Source organism: Arvicanthis niloticus, chromosome 12, assembly GCF_011762505.2.
Source record: "Arvicanthis niloticus isolate mArvNil1 chromosome 12, mArvNil1.pat.X, whole genome shotgun sequence".
In the NCBI taxonomy this organism is placed as follows: domain Eukaryota; kingdom Metazoa; phylum Chordata; class Mammalia; order Rodentia; family Muridae; genus Arvicanthis; species Arvicanthis niloticus.
Genome location: NC_047669.1, coordinates 37267896 through 37284700, shown reverse-complemented (window position 1 = coordinate 37284700; position 16805 = coordinate 37267896). Strand labels below are relative to the sequence as shown.

Genomic DNA, 16805 nt, shown 5'->3' with positions numbered 1-16805 from the left:
CATCTTAAAGATGTATATTGCAAAAGAAAACATATTCCATACATACCCTTCAAATAGATGCCTAAATCTGGGATGTTTGATTTCTTCATCTCTGAAGGCGTACCATGAGTTCCATTCAATATACAGTGACCATTATCACAAGACCTAATGTGAGACCAGAGGGCAACAGTCATTTAAAAGTCATGGTGGTCGTGAGGTGAGGATCACAGACTGGACTGTCATACCTACTATGGTAATAAGAATACAAAACAGAAACAATTGTCTTTTCTAGAAAAAGGACTAGTAACAATATGCAGCTACCCTGACCTGTAATTTAAAATCAGATGTGTATGTCTGAAGGTAAAAGTGTCTCTCGCTTTCTCTCACTGAAACCAAGGGCTACTCCCAAAGCAGCTGAAAACCTAAATACATCTGTGTATGGTTTTCCTTGCACCTGACCACAGCTCTGGAGTGACTGAGAAGTATACGACACCAAAAATTATGTAAGGTCTAACAGCCTCCATATTTGTTGATGGCATTGAATGTGTTTATTCAACTTAAGCACTCTTTGAATTGAAGTTATGCTAGGGCCTTAAAAGAGAGGAACCACTATGAAGCATTTGACAATTTCATTTTAGTTCCGCAGGGAACAAAGACCAACACCTTCTGAATCTCTCTCACCACTATGTTCAACAAACGCTGGCTCTCTGACACCTTGGGGAAGTGATGTCAGCAAAGGCTTTGGGTGCACATCAAGTGCTATAATGCGGGTAAATATTAATTAACTTAAAAGGCGTAATTTTGAAACTGACATCAATACTGGATGAAGTGAGCGTGGGAGGGTGTGGGCAGGCCAGGAGACACAGAACACAGTGCTCTTTAGCATCTGGCTGAGTAACAGCTGGCTGACAAAGAGCCATAGAGAGCCAAGTTTTATACTTTTCTTTTGAATTACTCTGATTTCTTAGAGCAAAGTGAAACCACATCCATAATGGAGGAGACAGTGGATATTTCAGTAGATACTGCGAGAATGATTCATCTGAAATTCACTTCTATTCTCTCTGGTGGCCACTTCTTTTTAAGGGGCAAGATATGGCTCATTTAAGAACAGTTATGTATTGAATCTTCATAATGATGATGGATTTTGCTCAAACTGAATTGAATTATTCATTTACTGTTTCACTTCCCACATACTGACAATTTATTTTTCTTGATGTTCCAAAGGAGGAGTGAGTGACGTAGAGGAAAAGGAAGTTCTAAGGAGAGGGAGTACTCTGCAGATGACACGAGGTGACACTCCATTCACTGGTTTTCAAGAACAAATTAGATAAGGATTTCACTACAATTAAGCTTAGGAATTAGTAACATTTATTACTTCTCTATAGTGATGGGGAGATGGTTATGATAGTTATAATTCAAATTGACTTTCAGTATCCAAGAGGCTAGCTACTGAAATATCATCCACTATGATGTGACAATTAAAATTTGATGAATTAAAACCATATCCTCCAGTCTTCCAGCCATGAAAAGAATGAGAATCCCAAAGAAACAAAATGAAAAAAAAATCTTGTTCAGCTTTAGCATTTCAAAATTACTACACTAAATTAGTAAGAGCCAAAGAAACTGGGATTTGTTAGCAGTTTGTACTTGATGAAAAGGTGTGACTTTCTTTCAGCTGGCTCAGTTGGCACATGGCTCTTCCAGTGTAACACTGTCCCCATTATATTCTTTTCAGGACCACTCAACAGCATGATTAACAAGAGAGAGCTGGCTCTTGCTGTAATCAGTGAAAGTGTGGCTGCAGTGCATCACTAAGCCTGGGTAGTAACTCTGTCCACCAGCATCCCTTTTGAGACACAACTCTGGTTTAAAAATAGATCTGCTCCTTTTCCAAGTATTTCTTTTTCTACCTTGGTGAGATACCTGAGAAGTGTTTTCACCTCCAAAGAGGAGATGGACTTTCAGTCGTCTGACATGGTCTCAAGAGGAAGCAGCACACTGAGTAAAGATGGGCTGGATGACTGACAGCCCTATCTATCCATCTCCTATCTGTCAGTCGTCAGGACGCCCCAGGCAGCTCGGCCACCAACAGTGGCTGAACAGAGCTGAGCAGAGCTAAGCCAAGCACAGCTCCAGGAATGTTATGCAAGAAGAACCCAAGTTCAGAAAAAAAGTTCAGAAAATAAAGCTAATAGACTGACATGTCAGTAAGATGCAAATTATGCAAATGCTATTATAACTATATTAAATTTTATGCATGCAAAGCCACAATTTTGCTTAAAGACAAACTGATAATTCAATACATGTAAGCCGTTATCAATAATTCTTATAAAAGTCAATGTGACTGGCACTACAAAGACCAAGAATGTCCCCATTATAATAAGGAGAAAAAGAAAAAAAAAACTAAAACAAAACAGTAAAACCTAGTGTTCTTTATATTCTTATTTCACCTAAGAAAAGGTACTTGCTCAAAAGAAGAAGTTAACAGAAGTAACTTTAGGGCTTCCCCCACTGTCTTATAATTTCAGTAGAAATACATTACATATCAAGAAGGAAAATGAATATAAATTATTCCAGCCTTTACATTATGAAGAAAAATTCTGAGGAAGGTTGACCTGGCACCTTAATATTAGTTTCTAAGCAATAATTTTTCTTCATGATATATATGCTCGGACCTGATGAAATTCATTAAAATATCTTAGGGGAAATGCATGAATTAATCATCATTATATGTAATGTATAGCTTCATTTTATTAGATTGTAATTTGGCGTTTGGGGGGAAGAAGGCAACAAAATCTTTTATGTGAAGAAAATTTATAGGAACTATAGACTAGGCTAGGAACAGGACTTTTAACCAAGCAGGTACTATTGAACTGCATACAAACAACCCCCATGTTTGACAGTATGACGATGCAGATGCAGATGCAGGGTGGTACGAAGATGCTCATCGTCTTACCGAACAGGAGGTTTGACATTATGACAATGAGATGGTTGTGAATTCAGGGAAACAGGATGGGATGAAGGAATCTTGTATTCATCGTCGTCTTCTTCTACTGTGTCTCTTGGTTTCTCAGAGAGGCAATTTGCTAATGGACCAGTACACCTACCAAGAGGGGAAAAAACATCCAATCTAGTTTAAGCATCACAAATACTCAGAGCAGGAAGGTCTGATGGGACATATAAAAAAAAAATCTGCTTTGTCACTGGCAGCTTTCAACTGTAAACTCTTCTTACATCCAATAAAAATGGAAGGTTTTGAAATGTTAAGATAAAATATTAATACCCGTGGTTTTAAAGGGTGCAGTAAGAAATAAAGCAAATTAAGAAAAAGAAAGGGGCTTTAGAAATAAAGCTGTAACATAAAATGTGTACAATTATTCAAACCCAAGCTATTAAAGTGTTAATTGTTCCCTCCCATGTAGTAGAAATGGGCAAAAATGATAAAAATACACTGAAATCAACTGGAAATATGGGGTTCTTTAAAGGTTCAATACGGTCTATGGCTAGTACCTATACTTTGAAAAAAGCTATAAATGAGAGAAACTTAACTTGCTTGTGAACTTACAATTGAAGTGCTAGAGCTCCTCCCACTACAGTAATTAAGAACTAAACCTGTCCAGAATTAGAAGCAGATAATGACACAATTAGTTAAAACTTTTAAATGCATGATTCTTATAACTCATGATACCTAATGGTAATACCTAACTGCAATACGTAGGTAATACCTAACTTACGGCATACCAAGATGAATCTGAGTGTTTTACTTGGTCATTTGGGAAGGTATATAAAATAAAACTGAAAAAGACACTACTTCCTTTGTGGGCTTTAATTTAACCCTTGCTACTGCCGAAGACATAGTCCAAAAGAAATATGTTAAACCCAACTTGGCCAACAGGTAGAAAGACAACTAGTTTTCAAGACACTAGAAAAACACGGATTCAAAACCATCTTAATTATTATGAGCTTCATAGGAAATGTTCAAACAAAGTGTAATGTTTCAGCACCTGCTGTAGAGGGAGCCAGAGCCCTTTGGTATGTATATGAGGCAATCGTGCTGAAGTGACTCTTTTGTTAATTAAAAAATAACTCACACTTCTTGTGGCTAGTTCTAGATGTTACCTTCATTAACAGAAAATCTTGCCTGGCTAAACACCATTCATTCTTTTGTCAGGCAGAGAGCACCTGATGTAGATTTAAAAGGTAATAATTATCTATTATTTTACCAAATAATAAGGCTTCTGCGTCAGAAACTACTAGCTGGACATTTTATCAGGTTATATGGATTTTGGTGAGTTATGAAGTGGAGAAAGCTATTTATATTGACATATGAAAAGTTCATCCTGGCATTTTCCATTTATCATTTTAATAAAGTCCTGTAAGAAAGTTCTCTATTTTATCTTAGATTTATGTTTTAAAATTTATTAAATTTTATCATAAAAAAACTTGTAAATAAAAAAAAAAAGGAATATAGAGATCAAGCCGACCCAAAGTCTCTGCGTTCTAACGAACTTTTGTACAGCGTGTGAGTCAACAGGTGGCAGCATAAATGGACGCAGAATCACTGTGTATATTATCTAGCTGGTAGACTTGGGGACATGGAGACTTCAGTCAGTCACTGGTATACCTAACGTGACATCTATTATTTTATTGTACTCCCAGAGGAACAAAGCAGGACAAGCTATTTGGCTGGCTCCAAATGAAAGACGCCAAGTCATTTACATCCATTTAGACCCATTACTTCAACACTGTTACATGACTCCATACTCCCGACATCTCTTGCTGCTGAGTCATAGCACACAGGGATGCATTTGTTCAGGTTGCAAAACCATTATCCCCTTAACTTGAAACTTACCTGAGCCTCCCTAACCTCACGCTGATAAACTGGCTTGAGTGCACATGCACATGCATGATGTTGAGAAAGAGGTCAAGTGTCATCACGGTGATACTTCTGGAGGCATATGATGACTACTTCCACCTTTCAAAGCTGAAGGTTCACAAACATATTCCTCCCAAGAATTGCACAGTCCCAGAATAACCACAGGGCAGATGCTATTACCATTTACTTTTATAACAGATCTCAAATATCACCCGCTTCAAGTGGTTTTCATTCCTAATTGGAACAACTCTTGACATCCCAACTTTTCTCTGAAAACAAAAAGCAGACCCCTTCGCATTTCTGCTGTCTATAAAAATCCCTGTGAAACTGGCAACAAATTCAATAATTTTCTTGGACCTTTTCTATTATATATATTTAGCATATGTCCTTCCATTGATGTGTTTACTATACTGTTATTTTACTGTTTCTGTCTAGAATTGCAACATGTTTAAGATAAGACCTTGAGGTCAAGGATTATTCTACTTTGCACATAACTGAGCACTTACAAGCTTTTAAATAAAAATAATGAGGGGTATTACAGAAGAAAATCACCATGCTGGTAAAGAAAGGAGAGAGCAACAATTTTCAGAACCTTTCAGAGACAGAAAAGAATTTTAAATAATATGTCATTTTACTTGCTTGTCATATTAGAAGATCTCTGTTCACTCACCAATGGCAGAAAGTGAGGGTATAAATGTTTTTATTAAATAAACGCTCGATCCGCCATGTTTTATTTCATGTTTCAGGTGCTACCCTGTTCTTAACCCCGCCCCCCCCAAAAATCTGTAATTCAGACAAACCAAAGCCCAGAGAGCCAGCAAAACAAAATAGTGATATTTGACAAGATTAGCTTGTGTCTGCAGCATATAAATCATTTGCCCAAAATACTGGCATGAGCATTACAATGACTTTGAGGGTTCTTTGCACACCATCTGGAAGAGGTGAGCTTGCTGCAGCCTGTAGCTTTAGACTAAGCGTTGACTGTGAGGGAGCTCACAGATTTGCTGTTAACCAGGAGACAGCTACATCAGCTGCACACCTGTGCCCTTGGTTCAGGCTTTTCACACAGACAGTTGGGCTCTCTCCTTTGCTTTGTTTCTGCTTTAAAACCCCCTTTCAGAGAGGTCTTTCCTCAGGACCACATCTAGAGTGACAGCCTGTGTGTCACTAGTTATCCTGTTATACATTTGATTTTCCTCCCGGAGATTACCACCAACTGACAGCATCCAACACTTTATACTCCTTAGTTAGAGCACCCATTCCAAAGAGGACGGGGCTTTGATCTTGTTCCCCAGTCTACACTGAGTACAACAGAATAAAAACAAGACAGTGGGGCAAAAATTAAATTTTTCTTTCCAATGAATAACCCAAATTTAGTACCTTATCTATTTAAGAGATGTGTAACAACAACAAATGTCACCACCTCCCACAACAGAGAACACTTTATGGAAAGTATGAACCAAGTAGCATTGGTTCCAAGGTATTTGACAGCTTGTGAATAATATGCCAAAATTACAACTGTCTATATGTGAACACCAAAGCATAAAGAAACGATTCCTCAGCTTCCTATAGTGTTGTTTTACTTGGAAGTATTCACTACCCTATTATTTATAATATCGTCTGTGTTCATTCGATAGTATAGTATGCCTAGGACAATAAACCTTTCAATTGTTTAGTCTTCTATTTAAAAATCAAATTAGTTAGATGTAATTTAATAAGAAAATATGTAATAATATACCACATTTATATGTAAAGTATATACTATAATTTAATTATAAAGTAAAATAATATATAAGGAATTTTTGTTCTCACTTTTAAAAAGTTATTATAATGAATACCTAGATTTCAAGTTTTTACTTAAAGCTTTATATTCATAGTTACATTTCAATAATGTTATGTAGAAACTATTTTTTAAAAATTTCAGGAAATTGAGTATTTAACAGTGACTTTTTTCACTTTCATTTTATAATACCATATTTTCAGAAATAAATTATAAATTGTGTAGAAAGAATCACATAATCACCTACATGAAGATTAACCTGAAAGGAAACTTCAGAGGATATCCTCTGCCCTCACGAAAGAAGGCATCAAGGGCCAGTATCAAATGTCAAATAATCACACCTTCGTAACTATTTCTAATACTATAGTTGAAACTAAAAGATAACTGCCAGCTTGGCATTCTTATGTGAAACTTGGTGGCTTTCAACGTTTGTGAAAACTGTAAGTTAATTTAGGCAGTGATTTGTAACTTTACTTTGGCTTGATGTTTGGACATGGACCAAGAATGTAAGATGGCAAAGGGGATCTGAATGTCTACTAGCTCTCCATCAATGAACACATGCGTTTTCCCAAGGCCGTTGTTCTATTAGCCTCCTATAATGGATTCTCCTTGGACATGGCCCATACTTTGCAGTGGGTCAAAGTAGAGCTCTATCAATAATAAATTATGTGAATATTATGTAGTAATACAATTTCATAATCAACATTCTATCAGATACTACAATAATATGAACAATATAATGATTATAATGAAAGTATTAAAAGCATTATAATATTAGAAATGTTAGTAAGGCCGATAGTTCAACTAATAGTGGCTTCTGCAATATGAAACGGTCAACCAGCTGTAGCAGAGGGCATTCAGGTTACCAAAATTTCTAATATAATTAACTCCACATAGTGAATAATTCATAGCAGTTGCTATACAGGAAGTTGAAGCTCAAAAGATTTTAGGTAACATTTAAGTTAAACACATCCTCTCACGTATTAGCCTGATAGAAGCCAAAAGTCCAGAGAGGGACCCTTCTTCAAAATAGGGCAATCAATAAATGCTAGGGAAAATATGGAACCCAACATGATTTTACTCTACTGCTGACTTCAGAATTTCATAACTTCACAGGAAGAACAGTCTATATATTCAGAAAAACTGGGTGTGACGATATCAAACGACAAGGAGAGCATGATGTCATCTCCACAAATGACCTAAACGATGCTAAAATAAGTCTCAATTAAAAAAAAAAAGGCTCATGAATTAAATTTTCATGTTGATATTTCTGTTAAGATTCTTTTATTTTATATACTTTCTTTTATATACTTCACATAATTTCCACAGATATAGTTGGAGGGTAAAAGAGAAACATACCAATAAAAATCTATCACTTCGAGCTGTGGCTAGTTTGCAACATGCAAAACCAAAACTAATATGCTGATAAACATGCTGGTTAAAATACTTTTAGTAAAAAGTAGAAAATATTGAGGAAAAATTAGAAAGTGGAGAGAAACTACCACCTAATCTTAGGGACTTTTATAAAGTTAACTAGAAACTTACCAGTGAGTGCATTTCGCTATGAATTCGCTGTTCGTGTTAATTTACAAAAGGACCAAATATAAAAATATAAACAAAGCCACAAACTCTTCTCTACTCCCACTAAGCTGTATGAATTAAAGAAGCACAGGGCTGCGGGAGCTGATCGGGAACTAGAGTCATCTCAGTCATCTGTTTCCTAACACCCTGAATGTAGAGGCTCCAGGGCTGAGATGTCGTACTGTACGTGCACACATTAGAGTTTACTCACAACTACTACACAATCAAGGTTTGTCTCATCGACTTTGACTCGACGATGGAGTACTTGTAACTGCTTCTCACTGCTGTGTGTCCTGTTGACTTTCAGCTCAGCTTCTCTACTCTTCCCTCAAGGATCTCAAATTCCACTCTGGTTTAATTTCAGGCACTGTGGTATCTAATTGTGCCCATCTGCAGTGACTCATTCTGTCCCAACCCTGAACCATGTTTCGCTGATGCAGTTTTTAATGGCTTTTCTTAAAGGATGTAAAAAACTAGTCGATGAGCAGCACACTATTTTATGCAGTGCTCTCTTGTGACCTCACACCTATGAAAACATGATTTTCTAGAGTATATTAGATTCCTGGAAGCCGAGATTTAGCTTTTCCTTTCTTTCTTTTATGAATCTAGTGGGAACTCAAGGACCTCCATGGAAAGGAATGAAGAAGTTCGGAGGTTTTTAATCATAGCAGAAGATCTTTGCATATAGCGGAAAGAGTGTGCTTGTGTAGTGTATATATGACACCAACATATACCCAGAGACAATAAAATAAATAAAAAGAAACAAATGAAAAACAGAAAAATATAAAAGAAAAACGACAATCTTAGTAGGAAAAAAAAATCAAGCAATCAGAGAAACAAAAACAACAAAACCCCAAAACAATAACCCCTTCCCTCACTTTAGAATAATTTTCCCTTGGAGAATTTGAAAGCAGAAACCTTGTTTGTGACTTCCAGACCAACCAATCTTTTTAAAATTACAGTACATAATTACATCAAGAACAATAATTTGTATCAAGAAGAATGCAAATCAGTCTTTTCTATTATTTTCTGATTCAGAGGCTCACTCTGGATCGCAGGCTGCCCTGGCACTCATTATAGCTCTCTCTGAAGGTAGACTTGAATTCATGGCAATCCTCCTGGTCTCCTCCTCCTAAGTGCTGGGATTATAGGTATATACTACTAATTTCTGCCTTGTCAACCAGTATTAATTATTGAACACAAGTCACATTAGATTTTATAAAAACCAAAGGCTGAGATATGGAGCTTGTAGAAAGGTAGAGCATGGCAGGTGGGGTTTGGTTGTTGTACCCGAAACACCAAGCCAGACAGATGTGCATACACTTTTAGTAAGGCAAGTACTAGGAATAAACGAGTCTTTAGCTGACTAAAATTCTGTAGGATCGTACTGCTGGCAGAAGAAAACAGAGAGCTCAGGACAGGATATAAATGTAAGGAGAGTGGCAACTTGGCTGGCCATCACCTCACTGTCCAGCATGAGGTGCCCCCAATTTCCAGCTTTATGTTCACCAATCCCAACTGAGTACCAATCTAGAGACATTTTTGAAAGTGTAGCTATGAATCTGACTGGCAATGGGAAGCTTAACTGGAAAAAGGAAAAATTCCATGAGGACACATGCACAGATCTTGGGGGCTGAAGAGATCTGAGAAGCAGGGAACTTGGCGGAACTTTACTGACATCGATAAAGCCAGGAAGGCTGGAGGAGAAAGTAGTTCTTTCTCTCTGTGTAGTTCCGTCCTCTCCTCAGATGGAGGATATGCTAAGCCTTCCTGCTCTACCATCCTGTTGTTCATCTTCTCAGGAGTTTTTAGTAAGTCTTTAGGAGCCAGGAACTTCAGAACCAGGAAGTCTTAACATCTGATACTTGAATTCATAAACCCAACTCCACTGCTTCTGTCTTTACTGATTCCCTTCTATTTACCCTGCAGTTTCTGTACTAAGAACCTCAAAACTATTCTTTCCCATATTGCATAGGGACACACAATCTCCAAAATCCAAGGAAACTCACTTTATGCTAGGGAGAAGGGTAGTGACTGGAGGAGGAGGGGAAAGCCGAGGAGGAACATCATATTCTTCAGTGGCAAGGTGTCCATTGGAAAAGACCTGAAAGTAAATCAGATGTGTTAGTTCCCGGACTTTAACTCCTGGCAAAGCCTGAAACCACAGCAGCTCTTAGAATTTCACAGAGCTCATCTAATTTTAGTTTATTTAGACTATTGCAATATCACACCATTCATTCAGGAGTTAGCAGGATCAGTGACTTAGCATATCACAGATTATATGAAAAGATGTTACATTATGATTTTTATACACACGGAGAGGAAATGCAATAATTTATATACATCAAAATGAGACAGCTAATTACATCAACAACTAGCACAATTTCCCAGGAATGATTAGAATATATTGAAAGACTAGGGGTTGGCTAGAGGAAGAAACCATGTGGACACAATTCCCATTTTAGGCTCCTTCCAATAGACATCCCCTTAGGGCTATCAGGACCATCCTCAATTTCCAATGCCACAGGGTGTGAGTACACAGGCCATGCAGGCCTGTGTCATGTCTAGGCCAAGCTTCAGAGCCATTTTAGACAAGGAGCCAATTGTTCTCGCTTTCCTCGTGTATGGAAATTTCAACTCTACTATTCGTTTGTAAAAAAAACAAAAACAAAAACAAAAACAAAAACTCAAGAGTCAACATTTCATCAGTGGGGATCAGGAGCTTCAGCTGCAGCTGTAATGCTGGTAGAAGCGCCGGGACAACTGTTGCTTGCCTCTCTTCTAGTACTGAGCTCGAGCAACTCAAATGCTGGGAGAAATGGAAGGGTAACTTTGCAAAGGCACACAAGACTTCAGACCTAGGAAGGTTTCTAAGTAACCATTCGGTATTTTTATCATAAACTTCTGTCATAAGCTCTATTCATTCATCTTTAGATGGGAGATGGATACTCAGGAAAGATGGGTGAGATGCATCTTTAGTAGTCATAACTAAATGAGCCCAGATCTACTGCATAATTTCTCTGTTATATATATTAAACACAGACAAGGATTTAAAATGCAAACCTGCAAAGGCCATGGGTATTCTATTGGTCCCCAGATTGCAAGATCATCTCTGAGATATATGGATGCTCTCATCTATTGTAAAAAGTCCAATTTTATAGCATGAAAATTTCACTCTAAAAATGAGTGCCTATGGTAGTTCAGACTTTCTTTGCTGAGCCTCCTCTCATTAGATTCAACACACTGCAGTTTAATCCTGATAAAACACATCTTTAAATGAAATGATTTTATCATGGGCTTTTGACTGAGGACCATGTAACAGAACATGACAAAATTTTTTGAACTTTGCTAGAGAAGAGAATTTTCCTAAGAGATATGTATCATTACGAAGTTCAATGAAATCCTTTAACATAAAAAATGTCTTTTACCTGATGAATTCATGCATCCAGCTACAAATGCCAATTATAATGTCGAGCATTTCAAAGTATTCTTCACCAAAATCTTTGCATTGACTGAGCAGACACGATACTAAAAATCTAATGATTTTTGTCAAAATTACACTTAAAAGTGTGTAAAATGAAAGGTTTCTCTTTAAAGTGAACTAACAAAAAGATAATGTGGAAATAATAGTTCATGGCATCAACTTTAGTTTAACAATAAGTCAACAGTAATTTCATAACCCAAACATTATAATCAGACTTGAACAGGAATACCAATATACCCAAACATCTACTGATATGGATATAAAAGCATGTTTCCAACTTGACAAAGGAGAGCAATACATTGATAGGACAGTTCACACAACATCTCTGTGTGGTACTAAATTTCTCAAAGGGAACTGTGATGCAGAAGATGGCTCAGCTGCTAAAGTGCTTCCTGCACATGTAAGAGGCCCCGAGTCCATATTCCCAGCACCCATACCATAGCTAGACACAGCTGTGTGCATCTGGAATCCCAGCACTGTTGACAGATTACAAGAGCTTATTGGACAGTCCTAGCCTAGCAAATCCATGAGCTCTGGGTCTTAGAAAAGCATTTGATAGAAATGTCACACAGCTCAGAATAGGACTTTCTGCTCTTCTGGAGAACACAGATTTGATTCCCAGCACCCACAGGATGGCTCATAATTGTCTTTAACTCTAGTACCAGGGGATCTGATGTTCTCTTCTAGCCAACAGGCAGTAGGCAAGTACATGGTACACAGATATATATTCATGCCAACCAACCAATCAATCAATCAATCAATCATCAGGTGAATAAATGACAAAGGAAGATGGATGTAGCCATGAGCCTCCATATGCATGTGCATACAATATGTGCATACACAAGAATACTCATAAATATGTGTGTGTATATATATATATATACACATATATATGTGTATATATATATATATACACACACACACACCACACAACACATACATACATACACAGTAAATTAAAGAAATAAAGTGATACAGACAACAGATTTTTTTATTGGAAAAAAGCATAAAATTTATTACTCAGGCCGCTCATTCTCTGGTAGGGCAATAACTTGAAGGGATTAAGCAATTTCTTTCTAACATCATCAAATAAGTATATTTCAAAATGTGACTAGTATATTACCTATCAGCTTCATGAATTGTAATTGATGGAGAGCAGCTTAAAGATTTCTCCTGTCAAGGAGCCTGAGGAAAAGAAGGTCCACTGCCAGGCCCAAAGTGGGATCCAGCTTAAGGGGACGTCCCAAGGCCTGACACTATTACTGAGACTATGGAGCACTCACAAAAAGGGACCTACTATGACTGCCCTCTGAAAGACCCAAAAAGCAGTTGAAAGAGTCAGATGAAGATACTTGTACCCAACCAATGGACAGAAGCTGCTGACCCCTGTGGTTGAACTGGGAAAATGCTGGAGGAGGCAGGCAACCCTGTAGAAGGACCAGCAGTCTCAACCTGAACCCAAGATCTCTCGACATTGGATCACCAACCAGGCAGCATACACCAGCTGATAGGAGGCCCCCAACACATACACAGCAGACAACTGCCAGGTATCTGTTCAGTCAGAGAAGATGCACCTAACCCTCAAGAGAATGGAGGCTCCAGGGAGTTTGAAAGTCTGGTGGGGAGGAAAGTGGGTGATGGGGACATCCTCGTGGAGACAGGGGGCAGGGAGAAGGTATGGGATGAGGAATGGTCAAATGGTAGTTTGGGAGGGGAATGGGGTCTGGAGTGTAAATACATACACACATACACACATACACACATACATACATACACACACACACACACACACACACACACACATACATAATAAAGATCTTTTAAAAAAAAGATTTCTCCTGTCTGAAAGTTAGAGGTTTTTGTTTGTTTGTTTATTTTTTAATTTGTTTTGGTTTAATGAACAATTTATTGGATATCTGCAAGTATAGTCCTATTTTCTGGAGAATTAATGCTTTATTGTGTCTGTTTTAGACTAGTCTTTTATTTCTCATTCATTTTTATAGTAAATTACATGTGGCATTTGCAGTAGAGCTTCCGTGAATATTGAGAGACAACTGGGCAGATGACCTCAGTAGTGGAGGCACTAACCAGGGAAATTTCTTTCCTATAACTAGTAAGAAACCTTGTATTTTTTTTAAAAATACATTTTTAGCAAATACACATCATTTGCTTGGTATTTGATCGTCCTGTAATCGGTTCTAAACTGTGTCTTTTGAGAGTTAAGCTTATTCCTAACAACACACATGAAATTCTGTAGAGTTCTTCCTAATTAGGAGACCAAAATTACGCAAGCATGCAAACAGCCAAAGGCTTACAAGTGCTGAGACTCATGTCTCTGAATCTGCGAACCTAATGTGATTGTTTCCCAAAAGCAGTTGTTGGAGGATGAAACCTAAACACGTGATTCTGAAGTCCACGTTCAACCCCACTCATTTCATCAGACAAGAAATTGGCTGTCACTAACCGAGGCAGTGCAGTATATCACAATCATCTAGATGAAAACAAATATTATACATTCCTTACGAAGCTGAAGGATCTGTTTGTGAATCGTGGAAACAACAGGCTGCCAGATGTTTAGACAGACTGCATCACAAAAGATGCCGTAAAACTCCCCTCACTCAGTGAAGGGTCTTGCTGGCCCCTGGGCTCAACTTCTTCCATGGCTGTCACCTAGTCATCAGAATTCCACCCGAAATATTAGGGCTTTTCATTTTTAAAATCTGCATCGCTCATCACGTTAGTCTGGTGCTATCTCTACTTTGAAAGCTCTTCCCTACATAAAGAACAGAGAAAACTTCATACCAGAACTGGTTTCAAACTGGTACCCAGTTTTGGGGCACATGCCTTTATCCTTATCTGAATTACACTCACTTCCATTGACTTCATATCACTCCCACTGATTCCTACCTCCATGAAACTCCTTCTTGTTGTTCCCATGGAGGACAACCTTCTGCATCCCTCTGTGTCACAGACATCCAACTCCTTACACCACTGAATGAGGATGACGAAATGAGACCCATTCCTGAAGGGTCAGCCTTGTGGAAGTCCTCCAATCTGGGCTGTGTAATTTATTATAAACCCAGCTATCCTAGATGGATTTTTCTGTGTGCCTCTAGGCATCAAATAGTCTTAGCAAGTAGACTTGCAATCTTCCTGTGACTTAGACTATATTGTCTAAGATCAGAATGATATTTTATGAAAAATCCTGTACAACGAAAAGAATTTTTGTTTTAAAAATGTGTTTATCTGTTTGCTTTTATTTAATATGTATAAGTGCTCATTTTCTGTGTGTATGTGTATACATATATATGCATGTATCATGTGGGTACCTAGAATTTTATTATCAAATGACAAATGCAAATGTACTTCCTATCTTGTGAGTATAACTGCTCCACAATATAAAGAGTATATCTTCTGTGTTCTTCGGACACTGCAAATGAGACCCGTGTACACAAAGGCTCTCATTTTGAGAGTGAGCTTTTGCAAATCTTGCAACTTACAGATAAGTTTAATGTCATATGTATAAGCATGTGCTTCCTCACCCAAAGTGTCAAAGTCATAATCACAAGAAGAGGATCATATGGCACCCTTATCTAGCGATTCTTTCAAAAGATTATTGGACAAAAGGTCATCTCTAATGTCCTTGCCAGGCAGATGACAAGTTAAAGACAGTGTTTATCACTAAGAAACAGCTGGGTCCTCAGACTCTCAAAAAGACAGCCGGGAACAGTGTTAATGGCCACAGAAGTAACAACTTCAACTTTGTATCATATTTTTAAATATTTATTGAAGAGTTGGTTCAAACAGCAGTTTTGTTGCAACATGAAATAATATTTGAGGCTATAAGCATAGCGTCACTAATACATACAATGGCGCTTAGACCTTAAGGAGTCCCTCCTCGGAAGAAAAATTAAATCATGAGACAAAAATAAAAAATTAGGGGAAATATTTATTTATTTATTTATTTATTTATTGGTGAAGCTCAAGGGGTAAGTGAAAGGAGACAGGGAAGGGGGGAGCCAGCGAAGGAGGGATAAAGAAAGGAGGGAGAGAAAGAGGGGGAGGGGGAGGGAGGGACAGAGGAAGAGAGAGATAGAGGGAGAAGGAGAGGGAGAGGGAAAACCCAAGCCCAGGGGATATCCAAGAGGTTGACTAGAAATAAATGAAGATCCACCTTGCAGGTTGAGGTGACTTTTGTAGTTGGCACCCATAACTGAACCCTCTACTAATGTGTGAGAACTAGTGCTAATATTACAGAATATAAATCTACACCTATAGGAAATCCTCACCTCACTTTTCAAGCTATAACACCTTAAAATGTTAACAGCCATGTTTTGGAAAACCAGCTTTGTATTTACAGGGATGTAGAGTAACAGTAACATAATATCTGAAAGAACCCTGAAAGAAGGCATCTTCAAAGAACTGCCCATGGTGTCAACTACACTATGTATTTCTGAAGTCATTCAGAAATAACTTGTAACCTGCACCCTAAGGATAAATGTCTGTTCACATGAGACCTTGTTTCAAGACTCTTCCCAAGACAAGGGCCATCACCCACAAATGAGCGAACAGAGGCTAAAGGAGAAACAGGAACAAAACCAAATCCCAGAAATTCTCTCCAGCCAGCCGGGACTCCAGGCTGTGGAAAAGTCCTCTGAGGATAGGCTCTCAACTCCTAGAAGACATTACCAAACTGCTTTACCTATGTGCTTTCTCTTCACACTTACCCTGTATTTAATTAACCTTGAAGAAATCTTTAGGAATTTTCATAATTGTAGGAATTGAAACTAGTGCTACAGCAGCTCACTGGCAATCGTGGTTTGCAACTAAGCTCTCTGCTCTACTATGCTGCCTGAGAGCTGGCTCTTCTCACCACAGAAGACCTGAGAGAGCACTGTAGGAATGATGTTAGGATGCAAAGTTTTCACCATCACAGTGTTTGTATACAAACCTGCGTACACACACACACACACACACACACACACACACACACACACACACACACACACACCGGAGTACACGGCACTGCATAGGTTTTTTGTATCTTTCTCCCCTTGAAGCAGGGTCTCACGTTGCCCCGCTGCCTGTTGGCCTTGAGTTCCTGA

General features: G+C 38.1%; 1 protein-coding gene across 5 annotated transcripts in view; it reads right to left on the bottom strand.

The window, feature by feature from the left end:
• The window catches only part of Cblb (Cbl proto-oncogene B), a 165380-nt gene that overhangs the window by 22316 nt on the left and 126259 nt on the right, over positions 1–16805 (bottom strand). For all 5 annotated transcript variants that reach the window (XM_034515081.2, XM_034515083.2, XM_076943012.1 and 2 more), the window contains 3 exons: positions 10226–10320; positions 2936–3082; positions 47–144 (listed from right to left, as the gene is read on the bottom strand). In XM_034515081.2, coding sequence (XP_034370972.1) covers positions 47–144; positions 2936–3082; positions 10226–10320 — 340 coding nt within the window. The remainder of the gene's footprint in view (positions 1–46; positions 145–2935; positions 3083–10225; positions 10321–16805) is intronic.